Source organism: Heteronotia binoei, chromosome 2 (genome assembly GCF_032191835.1).
Source record: "Heteronotia binoei isolate CCM8104 ecotype False Entrance Well chromosome 2, APGP_CSIRO_Hbin_v1, whole genome shotgun sequence".
Taxonomy (NCBI): Eukaryota; Metazoa; Chordata; class Lepidosauria; order Squamata; family Gekkonidae; genus Heteronotia; species Heteronotia binoei.
In genome coordinates this window covers 175,865,949-175,890,702 of record NC_083224.1, presented here as the reverse complement: position 1 = coordinate 175,890,702, position 24,754 = coordinate 175,865,949, and the positions used below count along the sequence as shown (strand labels likewise).

At 43.7% G+C, this 24,754-nt stretch overlaps 1 protein-coding gene across 1 annotated transcript; it reads right to left on the bottom strand.

The window, feature by feature from the left end:
- LOC132567380 (vomeronasal type-2 receptor 26-like) lies at positions 1 to 19,525 on the bottom strand. The gene is made up of 6 exons (XM_060233055.1): positions 19,350 to 19,525; positions 15,778 to 15,936; positions 13,482 to 13,770; positions 4,636 to 4,854; positions 2,785 to 2,911; positions 1 to 914 (listed from the first exon to the last, which is right to left on the bottom strand). Exons 1-6 carry the CDS (start codon positions 19,523 to 19,525, stop codon positions 1 to 3), a joined length of 1,884 nt encoding a protein of 627 aa, XP_060089038.1.
- Between the last annotated feature and the right edge of the window lie 5,229 nt (positions 19,526 to 24,754).

Sequence of the window (24,754 nt, the reverse complement as noted above, 5' to 3'; positions counted from 1 at the left end):
TTAGGTTCCTGTATTTTTCTTGTTCCTTAGGAGGTGATCTCTGCTGTTGAGATCAGGCCTCAGGAAAATAATGTAGCATTTGGGAAGGAAGATGCAGCCCAGGAGACCAGAACCAGAGGCCAAAATGGAGAAGACCTCCACGGCCACCATAGCCTTCCCTTTCGTGCTCAGGTAGGTGGGCACGAAGGAGACCCACACACTGCAGAAGACCAGCATGCTGAAGGTGATAAACTTGGCTTCATTAAAGCTGTCAGGGAGTTTTCTGGCTAGGAAAGCCACCACAAAGCTGACCAGGGCCAGAAATCCCATGTATCCCAGGGCTGTGTAAAACATGATGACAGACCCCTCATTACATTCCACTACGATCTCCTTGGACAAAGAATGGAAGTCCAAGTTGGGGAATGGGGGAGAGGTTCCTAGCCAAATGGCAGAGGTGATAACTTGGAGGAGGGGACAGGCCAGTAAAATGGAGTTCACTCCTTGTCTCCCCAACATTTCCCTGGCCCTGTTTCCTGGCTTAGTGGCCATAAAGGCCACAACCACCATGATTGTTTTTGCCAAAATGGAGGAAATGGCAACAGAAAATATTACAGTAAAAGCAATTTGTCTCAGAAGACAGGTGACCCTCGAAGGTCGACCAATGAATAGGAAGGAGGAGAGGAAGCAGAGCAGGAGGGAGCTGAGGAGGACATAGGTGAGTTCTCTGTTGTTGGCTTTGACGATTGGTGTGTCTCGATATTTAATGACAGTTGCCAGGACTAGGGCTGTGATTAGAGATAGCAAAAAAGCAAGAATAGCCAACACCATCCCCAATGTCTCTTGATAGGAAAGAAAACTTATGTTCTTGGAGATACATTGGTCTTTATTCTTGTTTGGATATTGATCTTCTGAACATGGGAAACAATGGCCAGCATCTGGAACAAAGAACCACTAATTAATAAATTCCAACACAACATAACAAATGTTTGTGTAATATTGAATTGAGCCTTTATGCAAGGAGATGGAATGATTCGGTGTCCAGCTAATAGTTCTCATGCTGTGGGTCAGAGGCTGCAAGTGGATCTCAATTTTCTCAGAGGCCAGGAGGGAGAAGGTGCAAAATCCTTTTAGTGTCCCTCTATTTCTACTTCTGCAACTTAGCTGAAAAGAATTCTATATAAGAAATGCATTATAAAGAGAAACAGCTTTTTGAAAGTCATACTTTGAAGGTTCAAATCTAAACCTGACAGAAATAAGTTCTAGAAGAGAAGAAAAAGCACAAAGTTTGAGCCAGTGATACCATTAAGACCAACAAAGTTTTATTCAATGTATGAGCTTTTGTTGCATGCATATTTCCTCAGATATATTAAAATGGAAGTTAGCAGTTTATATGTAAAGGTAGAGGGCGAACAGCAAATTAGCACACAACATAATAAAGATGTTTTAAGAGAAACAAAGACCAAACAGGAATAACAAGCTAAGATGATATGGTCACAATCTGTTTGGAACTCAGTTAATTGCTCTTGGCACTCCACAGTTAAGAGGGATACATTTACACATCAGTCTCCTATTTTCACTTTTTGATTGCCTCGTGTTCACCCTCTGCCTTCATGTATGGACTATTAACTTCCATTTCAATGTATCTGAGGAAGTGTGTGTACACACGAAAGCACATACTTTGAATAAAAGTTTGTTGGTCTGAAAGTTGTCACTGGATTCAAATTTTGTTCTATTGCTTCAGACCAACATGGCTTCCCACTTGAATCTATGAAGAGAAAGAATTATCACGATTATATCCCAAAATTGAATTTAGTGAAGAAGAGACAAAATGTTTCAAAGTTTGTACCTATACAGACTATGATGAACATTATACAGTCTTCAGTTCTGTCATTCATAATGTCAGGACTGAACATTGCATGGACTCAGTTTGGTGCAGTAGTTAAGTGTGTGGATTCTTATCTGGGAGAACCGGGTTTGATTCCCCACTCCTCCACTTGCACCTGCTGGAATGGCCTTGGGTTAGCCATAGCTTTCATAGTTGTCCTTGAAAGGGCAGCTGCTGTGAGAGCCTCTCAGCTCCACCCATCTCACAGGGTGTCTGTTGTGGGGGGAGAAGATAAAGGAGATTGTAAGCCACTCTGAGTTTCTGATTTAGAGAGGGCGGGGTATAAATTTGCAATTCTTCTTCTTCTCCAAAAGAAAGCTGTAGCTTATTGATTGATTTTTATTTTAGGGGATTTATATTCTTCCTGCCCTGGATTAATAACAGGATTTGTTATAACATAAATATATTAAACAGTTAAAATAAGAATTAGAACAGATAGTCATAGGCCAGGAGTACACAAAGTCAGAGGCCAGCACTGCTGAGCAAAGTTTCTTGGAACTTGGGCTATGAAGAGAGACTGTGGTAAATTATGTAGACACCCATTGCTTCAACAAAAGGCCTGGCAGAACAGCTCCATTTTGAAGGCCTAGCAGAATGGCAAAAGGTCCAACAGGGCCGTGATCTCAGGCAGGGAGTGGGGAGCATTTTCTACCAGGCCAGAGCCAGGGCAGAAACCCCCCAGTCATGGTCGAGGCTAATCGGACACCTTTCAGGCTGGTGACAACCAGGAGGTGTTGAATAGCAAAGTGTAAAACTCTTCAAACCGATTGCTCTGAGGTATACTTTACAATCTCAAAATGCTCACGTAAGTCCATAACTCCAGAATCTAAACCTAAGCGGTGTTTACAGCCCTTGTGAGCCACTCAGAGTCCAGCAACTTTGACCCTTTAACTTGAAGGTTTCAAAATGTGTGGAACTACCTGTATGGTTTGAAATCATCCCTTCTGGACAAAGTTTACATTCATAACAACAAGGTGGCTCTTGTTCGACAACTTTTATGTTGTATCCTGGTAGGCAGCTCTCCACACACCTGGAAGAGGGCAGCTTCTGAGTGGAAGAAAGAAGACCTGGTGAGATTTTCCCAATGAGTGGGGTTATTCCACACCCTGATGAGTCCCCATGGAGCTCTCTAGGGATGGGCATGAACTGGAAAAATGCAGTTTGGTTCATGGTTTCTGGCATGTCCTGTTCATGAACCATGTAAGGTCACAAACTTTTAGCCGCTTCATGAACTGGTTTGGTTTGTGAGGTTCATGAGGTGGTAGATTGCCCCTCCCCCCAGCTTCCTAGATACACCAACCTAGATACACCAGAGATCTCCAGATGACTTTCTTCTACTTACGCTCCAGGTTTGGTGAAGATTGGTTTTATGGGCTCTGAGTTATGGTCCCCCATATCAAGTGCCCCCAGAAAAGTGCCTGTCATTTTCCCAGAAAGTACTTTCCGGGGGCACCTACTTTGAGGGGACCATAACTCAGACCCCGTAAATCCAATTCTCACCAAACTTGGAGAGCAGAGAGAAGTCATCTGGAGATTCCCTCCAAGTCTGGTGTCTCCAACTTGCACAGGATCTGCTCTATACACTCCTGAACTTGCAGCTGTCAAAAGGATATTCAGGAGTGTATAGAATGGATTCTGTGCAAGCTACAGACACAAAATTTGAAACAGAATGCTCCTGGATGCTCCTCTTCGTCCACGTTTAGTGTCTCTAGTCTGCACAGGATACATTCTATACACTCCTGAACCTGCACCTCAGCTATCGTTTTAACAAGCCCAGGTTCAGGAGGTTCAGGAGTACGTAGAGCCAAACCTCTGCAAGCTTGAACAATCAGAGTCACAGGGGACCTTACCAGCTGCTCCTCTACATGCCCTCCAAGTTGTTGTTCTGAATGGGCGTTTTCGCACTCACCTTCAGCCGACGCGACCCCCCTCTTCACCGCGCAGGATCTGCACGGATTTCGCACGTAAAGCCGTGGAGCAGCCGAAAGAGCCGGAAACTCCCGGCGCAAAAGCCGCGCAAACGGAAACTGCTTTTTGGCGGTTTACGTTTGCGCCGCAAAAGCGCCGGGAGTTTCCGGCTCTTCCGGCTGCTCCGCGGCTTTACGTGCGAAATCCGCGCAGATCCTGCGCGGTGAAGAGGGGGGTCGCACCGGCTGAAGGTGAGTGCGAAAACGCCCAATATTTTGAACGAACAGAGATAGTCTGTCTGAAACTGTCTCTGCTCACAAACCGGCATGAACCTCCATGAACGCCTTGAAAGTTTGTGAAAAATTTGTACTGGTTGACCTGCTATAAACTTGACTTGACGAACTGAATGAAATTTGCCATGAACTTTAGCTTGTGCCCATCTTTAAAGCACTCATTGCTGCTGTGACTGCAGTAACACTGCAACATAGCAGTTTTCCCCAATTACCTTGACCCAGTCTGGAATGATTTCTTGCATTAAAAACCTACTGAAAGGGGTTTTCTTGGGCATGGTGAAATGAATCACCAGTTTAGTAGGTTCAGCTCTTTCTAGGAAATGTGCATGTTGTACTACAACTACTAAAACTACTACTAAAACTGAGCTTTCGGTGGGAGGAAGTATGCCATTCTGGAGACTAACATCTTTTTTTAAAGCTTTAAAAAAAATTAAATTTAATAAAAATTTCAACTGGAGACCAACATGTGAACAAAGCTGGCCTTTGTTCTATAAATGCAATCTTATACTCCCAAAAAAATTTTCAGGAATTTTTTCTACCATTGCCCATTAATAGTGACTTCTTTCCTACCTGGGTAGCCCAAATAATTGCATCTGCATTAATGGTGAAATCTTTGCCTGGGGAGGCCCAAGGATCCACCCTTCCAACTTTCATTTGAGCTGAAGATTTATTTGGGAAGAAAGCCAGGTTCAGGATATCATAGCCAGCTGATCCCTTGTCATTTCCAATGAAAAACACTTCCTCACCAGCACTGTTGTTGAATTGGGTGCTCCTCAAAGAGGGAAGGATCTGAAATGAAAGACCCTAAGGAAACATAACTTGTTATATGACCACTAGCAGGGCCTTTTGCAGGTTTTGGTGGGCCATGGGTATAGAGTTCCCCTTTCCCTCCACCATCAGGCTCCCCGCTTATGCCCTCCCCTTCTCTCCGTCTGCATGCCACTCACCTACCTGTGTGTCTTGTCCCTATCCACTTGCATATGAAGGGAGTGGTCAGGGGGAGGGGCTGACAGCAGCAGGCCCCAGCAGAAACCCTGAATCCCAGCAGCTACACTTCCTCAAAGTATGCTGACACCAGCCCTGACCATTAGGGGACTGGTCCTTTGGACATTCTGTCTGGGCTACCACAGGAAGAGATGATGGTTTTTGTAGTTTCCTTAATGGAAAAGCCAAGGGGGAATTCTCAGTGGGCACTAATGACCAGGTGACATCTTTATGTCTCTGTTAGGGGCATCTCTGATGGTAACTACTTCCCATGACACACACTCCATATACTTGGATGGAGGTTGGAAGCAACTGGATTAAAGACAGTGCAGAAGTTTATGACGGTGGGTCTGGTTATTAAGAAAGCAATTGGGGAACAGGGATGTGTGCATCTGAATGGCTTTCCATCCAAAGGGTTTAAAGGAGGCTGTAGTTGTACCACTTCTGAAGAAACCATGTTTGGATCAAAAGGGTCTGTCCACTTTTGAACTTGTCGTTTCTGAGTAAGCTCATTGAGAGAACAGTTGTTGAGCAGCTCCAGAGTTTTCTGGATGACACATCAGCACTGGATCCATTCTTGTCTGGCTTTTTCCCTGACCATGGGATGGAGACAGTGCTGGTTGCCCTGACACATGATCTCTGTCATTATTGAGGAGGGTTGGCACTGCTGTGGATGTTAGATCTCACAGCAGTGTTTGACATTGTCAACTACAACCTCCTAACTCACTGCCTTGCCAACGGAAGTGTTAGTGGGGTGGCCTTACAGTGACTTAACACATTTCTCCATGTTTGGGAATAGAAAGTGGCTCTAGGGGATAGGATGTCACCAGTATACCCACTGATATGCAGTGTTCCCCAGGGAACAATCCTCTCTCTCTCATTATTCAAGTTCTATATGTGTCCCCCCACCTAGCTTGTGTGGAGCTTTGGCCTGGGATGTCACCAGTATGGTGATGACACCTAGCTATATCTATTATTGGATGGCCATCTGGATACTGCTCCTTTAAACCTGGCTGAGGGTTTGGAGGTCATGTGGGGTGGTTTAAAAAGAGCAGGCTGAGACTGAATTTGGTAAAAATGGAGTTTCTGTGGCTGGGAGGCTCTGGGTTGGTGCATAGACTTCCCATTCTAGATGGGATGCCATTGTTTCTGGCATCATCTGTCAGGAGTTCAGGCATTGACTATGGAGGCCCAGGCCACGAATATTGCTAGGCTGGTGTTTTTCCATCGGCACCAACTATGTAACTGGCCCATTTCCTGTCACACCTTGACCTAGCCGCTGTAATCTAGACTACTGTATCTCGCTCTACACTGGCCAGACTACTGTAACTTGCTCTACGCTGGCCTGCCCTTGAGACTGACCCAGAAGCTCCAGCTGGTCCAGAATGTGGCGGCATGAGTCCTGACAAGAATGCCACAAACAGCACATGTACAAGTTGTACTGCACCAGCTACACTGGCTCCCACTGGAGTACCAAGTCAGATTCAAGCTTTTGGTTTCAACTTTTAAGGCCTTCAGCAGTCTGGGACCACCTCCCCATCTTTGGGATCACCTCCTCCATTATGTACCCAGAAGAGCATTACACTCTGCTAAGAGTTCCTTGGTCCTAAAGCTATCCAGCGTTAGTTACACTCTGCTAGTGTTCCTTGGTCCTAAAGATATCCAGCAGTCCTCAACTACAGCCAGAGCTTTTTCAGACCTGGTTCCCACCTGGTGAAACTCTCTGTCAAATATCACCAGGGCCCTGAAGAATGTGATGCAATTCCAGAGGGCCTGCAAGGCAGAGATGTTCTGCTAGGCCTTTGGTTGAGGACAGCAACAGTTCCATCTAGGGATACCAAGTCCAATTCAAGAAATATCTGGGGACTTTGGGAGTTGAGCCTGGAGACACTGGGGGTGGAGCCAGGAGCAATGTTGTGACAAGCACAATTGAACTCCAGAGGGAATTCTGGCCATCACATTTAAAGGGACCATACACCTTTTAAATGCCTTCCCTCCTTTGGAAAAAATGAAGGCTAGGGGTGCCTTCTTTTGGAACTCATAGAACTGGACCTCGTGGTCCAATCTTTTTGAAATTTGGAGGGTATTTTGGGGAGAGGACCTGTATACTATGCTGAGAATTTGGTGCCTCTATCTCAAAAAAACAGCCCTCTCAGAGCCCCAGATACCCGCTGATCAATTCTCCATTATACCCTATGGGAATTGGTCTCCATAGGGAATAATGGAGTGCCCAGCAGACGTTTTCCTCCCCCCCTGCTTTCTGATGACCTGAAGTGGGGGGAGAGCCTCCAAACTGGGGCTTCCGCTGCCCCTATCTGGGGATTGTCAACCCTAGTTCCATCATACCCAGCATCTTCCTCTTGCCTTCTAATCTTCCTTCATCTTTGCTTCGGTCCACTTCTCACCTGCCTGCAAGTCTATGGTGCAGTCCGGAGTGGGGTAGTAAATATTTGTCACCATTTGAAATAATGTAGTTATTTAAATAATGTAGTAACTAATGTGCCAGTAAAGAACAGGTTGATTCATAAATTAGATAGATAAATAAATAAATATTGTCCAACAATGTCTGCTCGTCATTTTTTATTTGTGAATGGGTGGAGTTCTCTTACTATATGGTAAGAAAGCCTAAGGGATGAAAAATCAACCCACTTCAGTTAAGTATGACCTTGCTTGCACAAATTCACAACAATGGAACTTCAGCCGAATCCATAGAAAGCTGGCCATCACTGACACTAGGCAATCAAGTCAGCCCATGAAAACAATGTATTTCTAAATGTGTAATCTGGTTTTACTGCGTTGTTGAGTGGATGTGTTGCATACTGTTATTCTAATGGCATTGTTTTCATATGTGTAGTTTGCTTTGAGTCTCAGCAAAACAAGGTGGACTATAAACAAAGGAAAAATTCCCATACAAGAGGCCTGGGAGGGGAGCTGGCCACGCAGAATCAGTGATAGATAGCAAACCCCATGAGACAAATCATGGAAGACTCTGCTTGCAGAACCAGATAGGTTCCATAAGAGATGGGGGAGCGAGAGGGGAAATAGAAGTTGTAATCCCCCCCCCCCTTCCAACTGACATCAAGGCACTAGGGTTCTCAGCCCCCGGTGTCTGAGTCTCCTACTACCAGGCCCCACCTCATACCACCAATCAGTTGACTGGCATGGGGACTTACGAGGAGAAACAAGAATACCCAGGCCACCTGTGATAGACTGGAAAGCTGAGTGAGTGACAGCTGTAGACACTCACTGTGATTGGCTAACTGACTCCATGGTAACCAGTGTAACAAGTTAAAGGAGAGAGGAATCTCCTCAGTTCCAGTTTAGTTACAGACTGAGAAGTCTAAGTGAGATTGGAGACTGGGCAGTCTGAGACAGAGCTGGATGTCTGATTAGAGCTCTTGTCTGTGAGAGAATTGTTTGTGAGAAGGGACTAACAGTGGCGCTTTCTGGGGAAGACTCTCAGAGTTGTGGCACGAAGCATCACAAGGCAGAGCGAGTTTTAAAGAGTTCAGTCAGAGCCAAAGGGCAGACTCCTGGTTATAAGGAAGTTCACAAACACACACAGTGTGAGAGGGACAATAGGTTTCTGTGTCTATTAAAATCCCAGAAGTCAGACAGAGATCCTAGCCATGGAAGAGGACTTGGCACAGGGCTTGAGGTGTCAGTGTGAAGGGCCCTCAAGGGTGTCAAAGTCTAGGGTATAGCTCTTCAGACAAGAGGACTTAGGAATAAGATATCGTTGGCTCCAAATGGGCAAACTTTGTGTGCAACAAGGTTCAACTTATTATACTGCCCATAACTCTACCTCTGGTGAATTATTGCTGACTGTTTTAAATCCCTCTCCCCCTGCATCGAGAGTAAACAAGAGGAAGGAGCACTTTCCTCCTACTCCAGTTAAAGCAAGTCGTGAATGCACTTTTGAAGATCATGGAGATTTTGAGGAGAGTGTTGACTCCTTTTAAAAAATGAGGTTTTGGGTACAATTTATAATGGAAGCATAACTCTCTGGTATTAGAGAGTGGTGGGACTGTTGTAAGTGTCTGGGTATGTTCCCCCAAGGTATAATCAGCCCATGGAAGGTGGAGTTTTGTTCTCCTGCAGTCCATATAGTCCCAGGGCTGGGCTATATTATATTATTTGTAGAATAACTTAGCTCAACTTTGCTTTGAAATATATAATGTAAAGCTAATATAATGAACTAAGATTAACTAGTGAATCTTATACATCTTTTTAGTTAATCTTTGAGAGAAGAATGAAGGAAGAAGATGAAGATGAAGAAAACATAAAGATATAATGTTTAAGTTTGTATAGTGTATTAAGTTTGTATAGTGTAAAAGATTTTGTTGGAGTTGTTAATTTTTACATTTTCTTTAATAAAGTAAGAAAATGCAAAAAAAAAAAAAGTGTCAGAGTCCAGAGTATAGCTCTTCAAACAAGAGCGTACCTAGTCTGCTAGGGGAAAGGGTCTGTGGCGGGAAGTTCTGACACTGGTCTAGTCAGTCTTCTCTCAAAGAGTGAGATAATGTGTGGAGATTAAAAAAGCCAAATACATCTCTAAAATATCTATATTTAAAAGTGTTATCCAGTTGAGGAAAACATTGAGTTCAACCTAGCATATAAATAAATGTTTATATGTAATAACAACTTGCCAACAAAAGGTGTTCATGTATTAGTTTGATTTTCTGCATGCCAACAGTTTTTATATTACAAACCTCTGATATTATTACAAACCTCCCTTACCAGCCTATCTGTAAATAATAAAACTTATTCTTGTTTTTATCTTAAAAATACTACCCATGCCATCATTTTTTTCTGACAAGGATAATTTTGGTTCTCCTGAGGTACTGGATAAAGGTGTGACAAGATTCAAAGTGGAACCCTTTGCTCGCTGACCCTGGCTGCCTCACAGCACCTTACCAGCATAACAAGGGAAGTGATGTCATCATTCCACTGATATCTGGGCAATGCTCTCATATTTGGGCAAAAATTCTATAGTATAAACTGTTTTAACCAAATACCAGAGCATTGCAGTGACATCACAGCTTGATGACATCACTTCTCTGCAACAACAGGAATGTGGCCTATGTCTTCTTCTTTTTCCTGGGAAGTCCCCCTGTCCCCCACCAGTTGTTAAGGGAGGAACTCCAAAAGGCCCAGAAAGGGCAGTTAAGGATATTAGAGAGATTGCTTTGTTTAAGAGATGGAGGAAGCTGGGTTGGCTCTGGCATTGAAAAAAGCGTGAGTTATAAGAGGAATTTTTGCTGCTTTTTTCTTACAAGGAAAACAACCCAGTGCCAGCTGTTTATCCTTCTCTATGGCTGAAGAAATGGCAAGCCATGAAAGGCAGCACATCAGATTGCTTAGTTTATTTGGGATGGGTCACCCCATCTTGGCTAACATGTTCTGGGCTGTCCATTCCTTGACACAAGGGCCACATAGCATAGGGAGGAGGTTACCTGCCATGGCTGAACATCCAGGGGCCTCTTGCAATTCCCCATCATTGCAAATCTTGATGCAAAGGTGTACATGGCATGCAGGGCATGTACCACAGAATAGACTGCATTATAAACATTATAGCTATTTCCAGTCATGCTCATTTCGAATACAGACAGTGGAAGGGTCTCAATCTCCTCCTTCTCTGTACAGTTCTTAGGGCCACCAGAAAAACCATTTGGTTTTTTAAAGAAACATGTGAATACAAGTTTCCACCACTCTTTAAGAAAGACATCTCCCTGGGGCTGGCGTGGATCTAAAGTCCGGAGAAAATTATGGAATCCTGGCACATCACTTGTGTGGCTTCTGAACGACAGGGCACCATGGAAGACTTCTACACCCTTCCAGAGAAAGGAGGAGCCCACTGCAGCAAATTCCCACTGGCTCGTCACAATCCAGATCTTCTCAAGAGATATTTTAAACTTTACTCTGTATTTTAAAAAGGGCAGGATTAAATTCCGTATGGAATTTGAATCGCCAGAGACAATAACCACTTTGGCCTTAGCCTGCATGAGGGATAGAACTAGATTCTTATCATCATGTATATTTGTATAGTACACTGAGATTTCAGACAAGGTCCGTTTAGTGAACTCAACACAGATGTTGTTCTGGGCAAGCATTGGTGTTAGGGCTTGGATGAAATTTTCACCGCTGTCATCATCTGGAGCAACAATCCCAATCCAGTTCCAATGGAAATGGAGAAGTAAGCGGATGATCCCCCAGTACTGTGGGACTTCACTAGGGTCAATCCGATAGAAGGAAGGAAATATGGCCCTCTCTTTAAGAATAGGATTGAATGAGCCATAACCAAGCTGGTGGAAAGAAAGAAATTAGACTTTTAGTTGAAAAACAGATTTCTAAATATTGTACAGTTGTCTTCAGGGCTCCACAAGAAGGGGTCGCTTTGTAGAAAAATAGGTAGTGGAGCTCATCCAGGGAGAGCTGGTTTGGTGTAGTGGTTAAGTGTGCGGACTCTTATCTGGGAGAACCGGGTTTGATTCCCCACTCCTCCACTTGCACCTGCTAGCATGGCCTTGGGTCAGCCATAGCTTTGGCAGAGGTTGTCCTTGAAAGGGCAGCTGCTGTGAGAGCCCTCTCCAGCCCCACCCACCTCACAGGGTGTCTGTTGTGGGGGAGGAAGGTAAAGGAGATTGTGAGCCGCTCTGAGACTCTTCGGAGTGGAGGGCGGGATATAAATCCAATATCTTCTTCTTCTTCTTCTTCTTCTTATGCAGCTGCACCTGCTATTCAATGGACAAGGTGGAGAGGAGGAGGGGGAACGCTCAGAAAGGTTCAGTGCTCCTGTGACCTTCTCCTGAATCCGAGGCCTGTCCACAAGAATTAGGTCTGTGGAGGCAATCCCATGTTATGGTGACTGGATTTTCCTGTTCTTTCTCAAGAAATAATTTATTTTGCTAGATCTTTCTGTCTCGGGGTCCACTGATCAGTCTGAGCTGAAGTGGTTGAGGCAACGAAGTCACTGGGTTCAGCAATGCAGCCAACTTAGCCATGCACTACTTCTGAGAAAGAGAAATGAAAAAATTGCTCTGGGACACACTGTGCGTGTAACTGTATGTGTGCCTGTGGAATTCCCTGACACGGAAAGTGCTGGCAGCCATGAACAAAGCTTCAAGGGGGGATTGGATAAGCACATGAAGCAGAGGTCCATCAATGACTATTAGCTATAAGCAGGGCTTTTTTTTGCAGAAAAAGCCCAGCAAGAACTCATTTGCTTAATAGGCCACACCCCTGACATCACTGAACATTGTAGAAAAAGTCCTGCAGAAACTCATCTGCATATTCGGCCACACCCCCTGATGCCAAGCCAGCCGGAACTGCGTTCCTGTGCATTCCTGCTCAAAAAAAGCCCTGGCTACAAGGTATAGATGGAACACTGTCTCTGGGGAATGATGCTCTATATTCCTGGTGCTTGTGGGGCAACAGTGGGAGGGCTCCTGGAGTTCTGGCCCTGCAGATGGGCCTCCTGATGGCAACTGGGTTTTGGTCCACTGTGTGTAACAGAGCGTTGAACTGGATGGGTCCTTGGCTTGATCCAACATGGCCTCTCTTGTGTTTGTATAAGCACATGTCTGCCACTTCCCAAATCTTACTCAGTACTTGTCAGTTCTTCTCCTTTGTATTTAACCCACCAACATCTAAACAGTGCCTTTGCTTTCTTTCCAGACAGAACTCATTGTGTGGCTGACTTGGAGTAGCGATGGTGGTAGACATGTCAGAGCTTTTCAACCTTGATGAGATTTTTACAATCCTTTTCCTGACAATTAAAACCCTGTGGAAGTCTCTTCCAAGGGAACTCACCTAGGCAAATGTATCCACAGTACGTTTTCACTGCTCAGAGAACATCAGTGGCTTGAAGGAACTTAGGTGAACTGGTTAGGTTCAATTGGAACCCATCCAGGCTCCAATCTTGGCACCCCAACCTCCATGCTCTAAGGTCGCATTCCTAGTTCAGTTGTTCTTCTCACCCTGATTGAAGGGTTCTAGTTCTAACCAGAACAAGAGTTTACAAGGTTCTTAGTACAGGGCCTACTGTTAGCTCCAGGAGGATCAGCTACATCAGGGATGTGTGTTCTAATATGCAAAGGAGTTCCTGCTACAAAAAAGACCCTGCTGCAAAGCAAATATATTACTGAAGGTCCTGCTTCCCCACTCATATTTGTTCATCAGCAAGCTTATTGCCTCCCCTATATGTTCACACCACTCCCCAAACATACACTTTTATCCCCATAATCAGGAGTGGAATTCTAGCAGGAGCTCCTTTGCATATCAGGCCACACACCCCTGATGTAGCCAATCCTCCAAGAGCTTACAAGGCTTTTTTTTGTAAGCTCTTGGAGAATTGGCTGCATGGGGGGGGTCTAATATGCAAATGAGTTCCTGCTAGAATTCCATCACTGCCCATAATAATGTCCTCTTACCTGTGGGATCTTGTAGAGGGCCAAGAGGGAGGCCATCTGCATTGAGATTCTGGAGTAGAGACTTCCAATCACAGAGAGCAGCTTCTCCTGTCTGCTGCATCTGTAGTTAGGGACCAGTTGATCCCCGGACAGAAAGGACAGGCCTGCCTGGTAGGTCATTCTTGCAAAGTAGGTGTCCTCAAAGATGCGGAAGCCCAGCGTGATGTTGGGGAGGAGTGCCAGATCCTTGTTGATCTCATTAATGGCAAATACGAGGGCCAGGATTTGTTGATAGTTTTTGGCCACTGGACTGCAATAAGAGGTTCATGAGATGGGTCAGTGGCAAAACAAGGACTGCAATGAAAGACCTTCTGGTTGCAGTCACCATTGCTTGGAAAGAAAACCCTGTAGATGTAAAGACTAGTTTTAAGTCCATTCATCAAATCTTTGCCTTTAAATGCACTGCCCCTTCACACAGAGCACTGCTACATTCAGAAGACTCTAACTGGCTCAGACCAAGAGTCCGTCTACTACAGCACCACGTTTCTGAGAGAGAACCAAGGTGGAAAAGCACCCTTTCTTGCCATCACCCTCCCCAGCATCTGTCATTTACGGGTAGACTGCCTCTCACCGTGGAAGATCCATTTAGCTATCATAGCTTAGCAGCTGATAGTACATTATTTTATATCAGCTATGTTTGCAGTAAGGTACTAATAACTAAATTGCTGCAGTGATATACCCTGCTGGATCAGACCAGTGGTCCATCTAATCCAGCATCCTGTCTTGCAAAGTGGCCAACCACTTTTTCTGGAGGGCAGACTACAGGCCAGAGAGTCCAAGGCCTTCCCCAGATGTTGCCTGCTGACACTGGGATTCAGATGCTGCCTCTGAATGTGGAGCTTCCCTGCTGTCACCATGGCTAGTAGTCATTGATTGATTCATCCTCCATGAATCTAATTCCCTTTTAATGCTGTCTATGCCTGTGGCCATCACTGGATCCCCTAGCAGCAGATTCCACATTTTAATCGCTCTCTGCATAAAGAACATTTCCTATTCCCTACTGCTCTTTAACACAGGCACCTGTTTCTAGAAGTTACAGTGGAATTTGCTGTCCAGACTGAAAATTACTAAATGAGAAGTCATGGTATGTAAACACCAACCAAAAGACAGAAAGAACTGTCACTAGTGTAGATATCACACAATTATGCTCTTCCGCACATAGAATTATCAACAGCACATTCCCCAGATTGTACAAATGGAAAAACAATTCTAAACGTTGACATAGGCGCTCATGAATCGATGGAGGTGTCTCAGAAGTTCACAAAGTCTATGATGAAGACCTTGGGATCTTTTAATTATTCATTTCAATATAAATTCTTCAACAGATGGTCTGTATTCATTTAAGAATATGCCTCATTCATCCTTGTACCAGGATTAAACCGGATTTAGGTTTTAGAATTTGTGAAAGGAGTAGAGATTTAGTTAGCAAACTACATGCTGCATTGTTGTTCCTCTCATGTTCTCTGAAATGAATACAGACCATCTGTTAAGAATTTTTATTGATATATGCAGAGGAACATAATTGTATGATATTTATGCTGAACATGAGTCAACAGTGTGATGCAGTGGCTAAAATGGCAAATGCAATTTTGGCCTGAATCAACAGAAATATCCAGATCATGTGATGTGATGGTATCGCTTTACTCTGCTCTGGTAAGACCTCACCTGGAGTATTGTGTTCAGTTTTGGACACCACATTTAAAGAAGGATATAGACAAGCTGGAACGGGTCCAGAGGAGGGCGATGAAGATGGTGATGGGTCTGGAGACCAAGTTTTATGAAGAAAGGTTGAAGGAGCTGGGCATGTTTAGCCTAGAGAGGAGGTGGCTGAGAGGTGATATGATCACCATCTTCAAGTACTTGAAGGACTGTCATATAGAGGATGGTGTGGAATTGTTTTCTGTGGCCCCAGAAGGTAGGACCAGAACCAAGGGGTTGAAATGAAATCAAGAGAGTTTCCAGCTCAACATTAGGAAGAACTTCCTGACAGAGCGACTCCTCAGTGGAACAGGCTTCCTCGGGAGGTGGTGGGCTCTCCTTCCTTGGAGGTTTTTAAACAGAGGCTAGATGGCCATCTGACAGCAATGAAGATCCTGTGAATTTAGGGGGAGGTATTTGTGAATTTCCTGCATTGTGCAGGGGGTTAGACTAGATGACCCTGGAGGTCCCTTCCAACTCTATGATTCTATGCTAGTTATAGTTCTTTCTGTTTTTCAGACTGAAAATACAGCATCCCAGCCATCCAAGCAAAACTTACCGTAAAGCATGGATGTTTCGGGGAGGTTTTTCAAAGGATGGACGTGTAACTGTAGTCTTGAAGTGGGGCAAAATCCCACCAACCAGGAGGTCTCCTGGACTGTAATATGCTTCTTGGAGCTCAAAGGGTCTGATCAAGAGGCAGTTGATCTTCAGTGTACTGTGTTCAGATTGAAGCAAGAGCCAAAAGAATAACAGCACCCACATCAGTACCATTTCCATGAAATTTTCCTTCCTAGATCAGCAAACCAGTTACTTCATAGAGCCTGAATTGCAGTCAACTGTGTAGACTTTCAGACTGTAGGGAGGAAGCATATGAGGTCAGTGTGCTCATTGCCCTCCCAACTCCCTTGGAAACACCCAGTCTATATGACATGCTTAATAGAAACATATTTTGTTCTGGACATTGTTTATTTCGAGCTTTATAGATAGAAAACATCAAGGGCTCAGTAAGAATTACTGTGATCTTGCTAATTTCAGAGGAGAGAGGAAATCACATCTCAAGAGTGTTGGGCTGTATTTGCACCTCAATCAGAGACAGATGTGTTTGTGTAACTCTGTGCTTCTCCATGGGGCAGACAGACTCAGCGGGTTGGACTTCGGCTGCCAGATCCTGAACTTCAGACCTCTATGGATCTTAATAGCAAAAACCAAAATGGCATCCAGGGGCGGTCCAAAGTGATTTGCCCCAATTTGATGGCTAGATTGGAGCCTAATACTTAAAGACTGAAGAGATATTTGGGATTTAAGCTTTCAAAAGTGAAAGGTCCCTTTATTGGATACCAATTTGATGGCTGAGATTGGAACTAGGGTTGTAAATTCCCAAATGGGGGTGGGTGTTTCCCACCACAACTCAGAATGGAAAGAGGAGAAAAAGGTTGTACTTTTTGACCTAGCAGCAAAGAAAATTTGAACCCAGCTAGAGTCAATATAGGACAGTTAAGATTTGAATTAGTATCCAACAAATGTTTATTGGAGACTTACTGTTAATGGAGGTGTTGGTTTAATATTGGGATATGTGTTAAAAGGTTAGGACTTAAAAACTCTCTTTTAGAACCTTGAATATATGCCAAAGAACTTCAGAATCTGCCAAAGAGTAGAAATTTAGATTGGTGGATTCAAGCTGGGTTAGTAAGATTCATTGATCTGAGATGGAAGGGGTGTTTTGTTTTGTTTTTCAAATTGGAGGTACTGATTAGCAGAGTTTCAGGACAAATCCCCATATTTTAATATCTTTAACTGAGAAATGGTATGTTGTCATTATTAAGTACTACAAATGTGGTTCAGTTATTAAATGGTATTAAGAAAAAATTGGGCAAGCAGAGTCATTATAAATGGCTTTGGTAAAAAAATGAATGCAGCTCTTAAGGAAGAAGGGGAGCTAAAGCAGAATTGTGAAACTAGTTGGGAAACTGATCTCACCACACATCTCACCAAAGAAATGGGAGAAAGCATTTTATAGGGTTTCTAAGTAGCATTAAATGTTGGGATCAGGGATAATTGGCTGAAGTCTCAAGAGATCCTCATGACATTTGTTGAAAGTGTGGGAAGGCAAAGGGATCCTTTTTTCAGCTATAGTGCAACTGCCCTGATGTTAAAAAAAAATACTGGAAGAGTGTGCATAATGAAATTGAAGTTATTTTGCAACATCCATTTACTTGACTGCAAAAGATCAACTTATTGAATGACTGCCCCACTTTTATTCAAAAGTGTTTATTATCTTAGTCAAAGTTTTATAAGCACTTTAGTCCCACTTTGTTTCCCCTCTTATTGCCTGATTTCTTTATTGAATCATGGTTATAAATTATTTGCATCAAGACAGAATAATTGAAGAATATACTTAATTAGAACAACCTGGATTAATTCCTCACTGGGATATGACAGATAATATTAGGAAATCAATAAATATAACTCATGTCTGTAAACAACATGAAAATGAATATCCTGTCTTTTTTTTAGACATCAAAAAAGTGATCAACACAGTAGAAACACATAAAAAATCATTACTTCAAGCAATGAAATTTGGTGACAAATATCGAAACGTAACTTATTCTCTTTATTCTTCTCCCAAAGTCATCATAAGGATAAACAGAGCAAACTCACAAAACATCTGTATGACTAGGGATACCTGGAAAGGGTGTCCACTCTTACCTTAACTGAAATTGTGCCTCTAGCAAATGCGATCAGGGATGAGCCTTGTAAGCATTTTAAAGGAAGTCTGTTTGCGGATGACATGGTCTTATAGCTAGCAGACCTTAAGTCTTCTCTTCCGGTGATCAATACACACTTAAATGATTTTAGCTTGGTAGTTACATCAAAAGGAGAAACTATAGGAAAAAGTTAAATTACAAAATGACTATAAGATCTTATTACTACAGTCTGAATATTTTCAACTAAACAATTTGATCAATACACCGAAATATAAATTTCCCATCCACCTATTATTGTCTGGATATGAAAAAATTCCTATATCATGACTCAATTCCTATTAAGGGAATAATATCTAGACTATATGGTATTTTATACAGATAAAAAAATCTTGGTTTGGTGCAGAGTTGTAAAGCTGCAGTCCTAAACTCTGCTGTACTGCAGTCCTAAGCTCTGCTCATGACCTGAGTTCAATCCTGGCGGAAGCTGGGTTCAGATAGCCAGCTTGAGGTTGACTTGGCCTTCCATTGTTCTGAAATCGGTAAAATGAGTACCCAGCTTGCTGGGGGGGTGGAGTATAGATGACTGGGGAAGGCAGTGGCAAACCACTCCATAAAAAGTCTGCAAACATGAAAACATGAAAACATGAAAGCAGCATCACCCCAGAGTCGGAAACGACTGGTGCTTGAACAGGGGACTTACCCTTACCTTTTTTTTTTACTTGGTTGACTTGGGGCCATGTGACAATGGCACTGGCAGAAGAATGAAAGAACCTGTTGGCACCATCTTTGGGACTGTGCTTGCATGAAGTATGGTTCACATGGACTATGAACAAAATATACCAGTACATGCGGAAGTGGAAAGGTTGGTCTGCTCTTAAATTTGCAGATATTTGGAAATTAAAGGCACTGTATTAGAATAATCTCAAAGGTTATCAAGATATGCAAAAACAGATACTGAAATTTGTTTGAAAGATGGTTCTATTTATTTAGAATTTGAAAAAGTATGGCAATATGAAACTTCACTTCAGGTTTATAGTGTGGTGGTGGAAATGGAGAAATTGGTTAGAGAGCTAAAGATAGTGCTCAGTAGTGTTATTATTATATTTTAAAGTAAGGTTTCTATATATTATGTAATGAACCTATAGCTCTATAGTTCTGATATCTACCTTTTTGAATAGAATAAAACAAAGTATACATATTTTAATCAGAGTCTCTTTTGGAGTTTCCAGTTGAATTTTTTAATGAGCATTCTTCAGAAAATTATAACCACCTGCACGAGGAGCTATAATGAACTGAAACTGGAGCAAGTGGAGAATATTCAAACATTTAGTTTCCTGTATCTTTCTTGTTCCTTAAGAGGTGCTCTCTGCTATTGAGATCAGTCCTCAGGAAAATAATGTAGCATTTGGGAAGGAAGATGCACCCCAGGAGACCAGCACCAGAGGCCAAGATGAAGAAGACCTCCACAGCTACCATAGCCTTCCCTTTCGTCCTCAGGTAGGTGGGCATGAAGGAGACCCACACGTTGCAGAAGACCAGCATGCTGAAGGAGATAAGCTTAGCTTCATTAAAGCTTTCCGGTAGTTTCTTGGCCTTCATTATTTCCTATGGAAGGCACCAAATTTTCAGTGTAGTATCTAGTGACTCTCCCCAAAGTATCCCCCAAGTTTCAAAACGATTGGACCATGGGGTCCAATTCTATGAGCCCCAAAAGAAGGTGCCCCTATCCTTCATTATTTCCTATGGAAGGAAGACATTTAAAAAGGTGTGCAGTCCCTTTAAATGTGATGTCCAGAACTCCCTTGGAGTTCAATTATGCTTGTCACAGCCTTGTTCCTGGCTCCGCCCTGATTTCTCCTGGCTCCACCCCCAAAGTCTCATGGCTCCACCCCCAAAGTCCCCAGATATTTCTTGAATTGGACTTGGCAACCCTAGCTGGTTGACTTGGGGCCAGTTCATCTCAGTCTCACCTACCTCACTGGGTTATTCCTGTGAGACTGAACCAGAAACTGAAAGAACCATGTGAGATGCCCTGAACACTAAGAATGAACATGAGGATAAAACTCTGCTTGATAGACTGACTGAGAAAATGAGAGAAGCATCAGGACTAAGACTGAAGCACTGGGCCTGGATGCTGAAATTTCTGACTCCTAGTCTGGCTGTCTTTTATGGACTTCTTCCAAAGAATAATAAACTGACACACCCACCCACCCCAGCCTTCCCTGAGACAGCCAAAGAGAACCAGGATTGTGCAGATCTTATAATTAAATAAACTACTCATAGAACTTAGAGAACATGGAAATTCCAGCAGCATTGATAGGGGAAAGTGCTGCCAAATCACAGCTGGCTTTTGGCATCCCCATAGGGTTTTCTTGACAGGAGACTAACAGAGGCGGTTTGCCATGGCCTCCCTCTGTGTTGTGACCTTGGGCCTCCATGGGGGTTACCTATCCAAGTACTAACCAGGGCCGATTCTCTTTAGCTTTTGAGATCTGATGTGATTGAGCTAGCCTGGGCTATCAATAGGGTTGCCAAATCCAACTCAACAAATATCTGGGGACTTTGGGGGTGGAGCCAGGAGACTTCTGTGATGTCATTTTCTGTGATGTCACTTCCAGGTCAAAGATCAAGTGATGTCACTTCCACTCATTCAATTATGTCACTTCCAGCACACTCCACTAAAACCCCACTTCTTCCTTTGACATCACTTTATGGGCACTCTCCCAAACCTGCCTTTTCCTCTGAAGAAACTTCTTCCCACCCCCAAACTTCAAACATACTGTCGTATATAACTTCCCACCCCCACCTTTCCCCCATTTTACATTATCTCTAGGCCAGGGGTGGTCAAAATTGCTTAATGCTAAGAATCACATAGAATAAACATCAGATGTTTGAGAGCCACAAGACATGAACATCAGCTGTTTGAAACAGGCACGTAGGCAAATAGATAGGGGCAGGGCTTGAATTTGGTAGGAGCTCACAGGAGCACAGCACCTGAACCTCCAGCCAGGGTCTGTATGCAGTGGGCAGTTCTCTCCCCACTGCACACAGATTCCAGGGCACACACAAATGAGATATGCTACTGAGCTCCCACACCTTTTTTTCTACAAAATAACCCCTGGATGAGGGAGGGAGAGGTGGAAAGAAAGCAACTTTAACTTTAAATGCATTCTCCAAGCTGCCAGCTGGCTTGGAAAAATGATTTAGAGAGAGAAATGCCTTCTCCAAGCTGGCCAATGGGGCAGCAGTGGGGGCTTCGGGAGCCACACAGTATGTGTGAAAGAGCTACATGTGGCTCCTGAGCCTCAGTTTGGCCACCCTTGCTCTAGACTTTTAGGTCTCCTGCCTGTGAAAAAATAACAAAAATTTTGCATAAAGCACCAAGGATGCTGTAAAACCTTACTGATGGGGAGAGTTATAGACGAAATAGCAAAACATGTATTTACTTGTACCAAAATAAATAACCTAACCAAAGCACTCTGGATTGGTTTGTTTTTAAAGAAGGTCAAATTTCAGCAGAAAACAAAGCAGGCCAAAAGAAGAGAGTGTGACTTAAGCAGCAATAGGGAACTCCAGCAGATACATTTCACTCAGCACACATACCAAGCATAATTCATAGCTTCAAAACAGACCAAAAAAAACCCTCACCACCACAAAAATGCAGCGTTAATTTGAAAATTATACTGCCCATCAGATTGTGCTTTAACAACAAGAAATAATGCCAACAGAATACTTTCTGCATATACTCCACAACTAAGTTAAGAAGATACATACAACACACAGGTAGAGGCTATCCAACATATAACATTAGTATTGTTATCAGCTTCATTTATAGCCCACCTTCCTCACAGAGACTCAGGACAGAATACAAAAAATGAAAAGCAATTCAATCAGACAGCAAGAGCCTTTAATAAACAATGTATTAGGACTACAATTACTGAAGTGGAGAACAATGCAAATGAATTACTTGGTAAAATATTCAAAAACAGTATAGTGCAGGGGTGGCTAAACTGTGGCTCAGGAGCCACATGTAGCTCTTTCACACATATTGTGTGGCTGTCAAAGCCCACACCACCCTGTCAGCTGACTTGGAGAAGGCATTTCTCTCTTTAAATCAAGCCTAGTCAACCAGTGGCTTGAAGAATGCATTTAAAGTTGCTTTCTTTCCACCTCTCCCTCCCCTCAGCTATTTGCCTGCCTGCCTTCCTGCTCTCAAACATCTGACATTCATGTCTTGTGGCTCTCAAACATCTGACATCTATTCTATGTGGCTTTTACATTACACAAGTTTGGCCACCCCTTGTCTAAAGCATGGCATAAAAGTTCTGCCAAAAATGAAGCCCTTTACACTGACTTTAGTAGGAAAGAGACGCATGCAATGTTGATTCTGTTAACTTCTTCATGAATTTCCTGCATTGTGCAGGGGGTTGGACTAGGTGACCCTGGAGGCCCTTCCAGCTCTAAGGTTCAATGATTCTATGCACTGAACTGCACACTTCACACTATGCAAAATGCACAACAGAAAACTGTATGAACCTAGGGATGCCAGCCTCCAGGTGGGACCTGGGGAATCCCTTGGAATTACAGCTCATTTTTAGACTACACACTGGAGAAAACTGCTGCTTCAGAGGGAGAACCGTATAACATTATACCCTGCTGAGGTGCCTTTCCTCTCCAAATCTCCACAAGTTTCTCATCTGGATATGGCAACCCAACTCCCCTATTCCCTGCCAGTGGCCAGGAGTTCCTATATTTCTTTTCTGTGGAAGGTAGCCTTTTGATACTTTTATTCTCCTAGCAGAAACTGCCTGCATCTTAACTATGATATATAACTAAAAATACTACTGAATTTATTTACTTTGCAAATTAAGTCTGTCAACTGAAAACTTGAGGGTATAACTGTGTCTCACACATCTCCTTCCCTGAGTCATAGGCAGGAGTGGCCAACAGTAGCTCTCCAGGTGTTTTTGCCTACAACTCCCATCAGCCCCAGTCATTGGCCTTGCTGGCTGGGGCTGATGGGAGTTGTAGGCAAAAAAAAATCTGGAGAGCTACCATTCGCCACTCCTGTCATAGGGCGCTCCAGCCCCTCTTCTTTACAGTGCCAGCTGCTGGTTTGAACAACTAGCATCCACTGGATGTTATTTTGCTTTGTAATCAGTTCACAAATGTCTCAGAATCAGGCCTTGAATTCAGCAGGAGCTCACAGGAGCACAGCTTTTGAACCTTTCTGAGGGTTCCCCTTCTTCCTCCCCACCTACATTCCTTGTCCATTGAATAGTAAGTGCAGCTACATAACAATCCCTGGATGAGCTCCATCACCTATTTTTCTACAAAATGATCCCTGCTAGGAATTATTACAGGCTGCCAAAGAAGGAAGGCACAACTGGATTCACAGCAACAACAGTCCCAAAGCAATTCCATAACTGGCATAAAGAAATCTCTTAGCACCTCTGTCAGCCAAATCCAAGATGAAAAACTATTTCTTTGCATATGTCTCATGTCCACCTTTTAAACAGGCTTGTGGGCCATCAAGGACATATTTGCATAGCTGGAAAATATTCTTCACAACAGGCTGTTTTTAAACATTTGTAACTATGCATGGCTCTGATATGTTGCATGACTGTACATAGCAAACTGGTTCTAAAACAGAGAAATACCTTATCCTTTCAGTTCCCCTGGAGATTAGCACAGAATAGCTCTTGTCCACTTCTGATCTTTGTAGGTTGGAGATGACCTGTAATTTTAGGGGAACCCCAGCTCCCACCTGGAGGCTGGCATCTTTCCAGGATATGCTGCAGAAAGGCTTCTGTTCTTGTTTTTTTAGCTCCTTCCTTTTCTGCTTCTTTCTATTCTCCACCCCTCCACTGTGCAAGTCTTTCCCCCTGGAAAATCCTCTTCTGTGCCCTTTATTTTATTTTATTTTTAAATTCAAAACTGGCCCTGAAATCCTGTTGCTGGAGCCCTGTTTTGTCCAGGTCCAAACCTCTCCCCCATGCCCACCTTTACACTCCGAAAAAAAAAATTACAACTTACAGTGCAGTTGGGAGAGAAGAAGAAAAGTTTGTTTGGGAGACCATGTGGAAGGAGGAGGAAAAGCTGAGTCTGGGAGGAGCAAGTGCTGAAGTAAAACTGAGTTGGGAGGGAAGGAGCCGAGGAGGTGGGGGGGGAGGAAGCTAGGGAACCTGTTTAAAGGAGCAGGGAAAATTTATTGCTCCAAATGCCGCACCAGGCAGGCAAGTCCCAACTCTTCCCGATTGTACTTAGCCACCCACGAGTGAGCACATAGCTCAAAATAAAAGCTCCCAAGCCTCCCAGCCTCAGTGAAGCAACGAGCCTGATAGTATCCTCCACCCCCAAGCTCCGACAGCAAAGTGAAGCCTGCCTGGAGAGCCTGCATTCTCCTCCTCCCACCGCTTCCAGATTTTTGGAGAGCGGGGGAGGAGGCTGCTAATGCGGGGGTCCCCCTCCAGGGCACGGGGTTTGGGAAGCCTAGCTATCAAGGTCAGGGCCCACCAACATTATGAGCCAGCAAAACTGCTTTATGATGGGGGGGAGTGAATGCCTTCACTTGTGTGTGTGTGTGAGGGGGGAGTGGGAACACAGCAAGAGTGGGGGGCACTCACCTAGAGCCTCTTTTAAGAGCCCATTGTATTTTTCTCCATAACGGGCCTTATTCCTAATAGGAACATAAGCGAAGCCAAGTTTGATCAGGCCATTGGTCCATCCAGTCCAACACTGTGCCACACAGTTTTCAAATGCCAGGTGCAATCAAGAGGTCGACCTGCAGGGCCAGAACTCCAGAAGGCCTCTCACTCTTACCCCCCA

Bases quoted from the DNA above. Each gene is read 5' to 3' on its own strand.
- LOC132567380 (XM_060233055.1), bottom strand. From the start codon at position 19,525: ATGAAGGCCAAGAAACTACCGGAAAGCTTTAATGAAGCTAAGCTTATC. The intron at 15,937-19,349 runs GTGCATCTTCCT...ATCTGAACACAG, and splicing joins TCTGGTGCTGGTCTCCTGGG to TACACTGAAGATCAACTGCC. The intron at 2,912-4,635 runs GTAGGAAAGAAG...TCTTCCACTCAG, and splicing joins CAATTATTTGGGCTACCCAG to AAGCTGCCCTCTTCCAGGTG.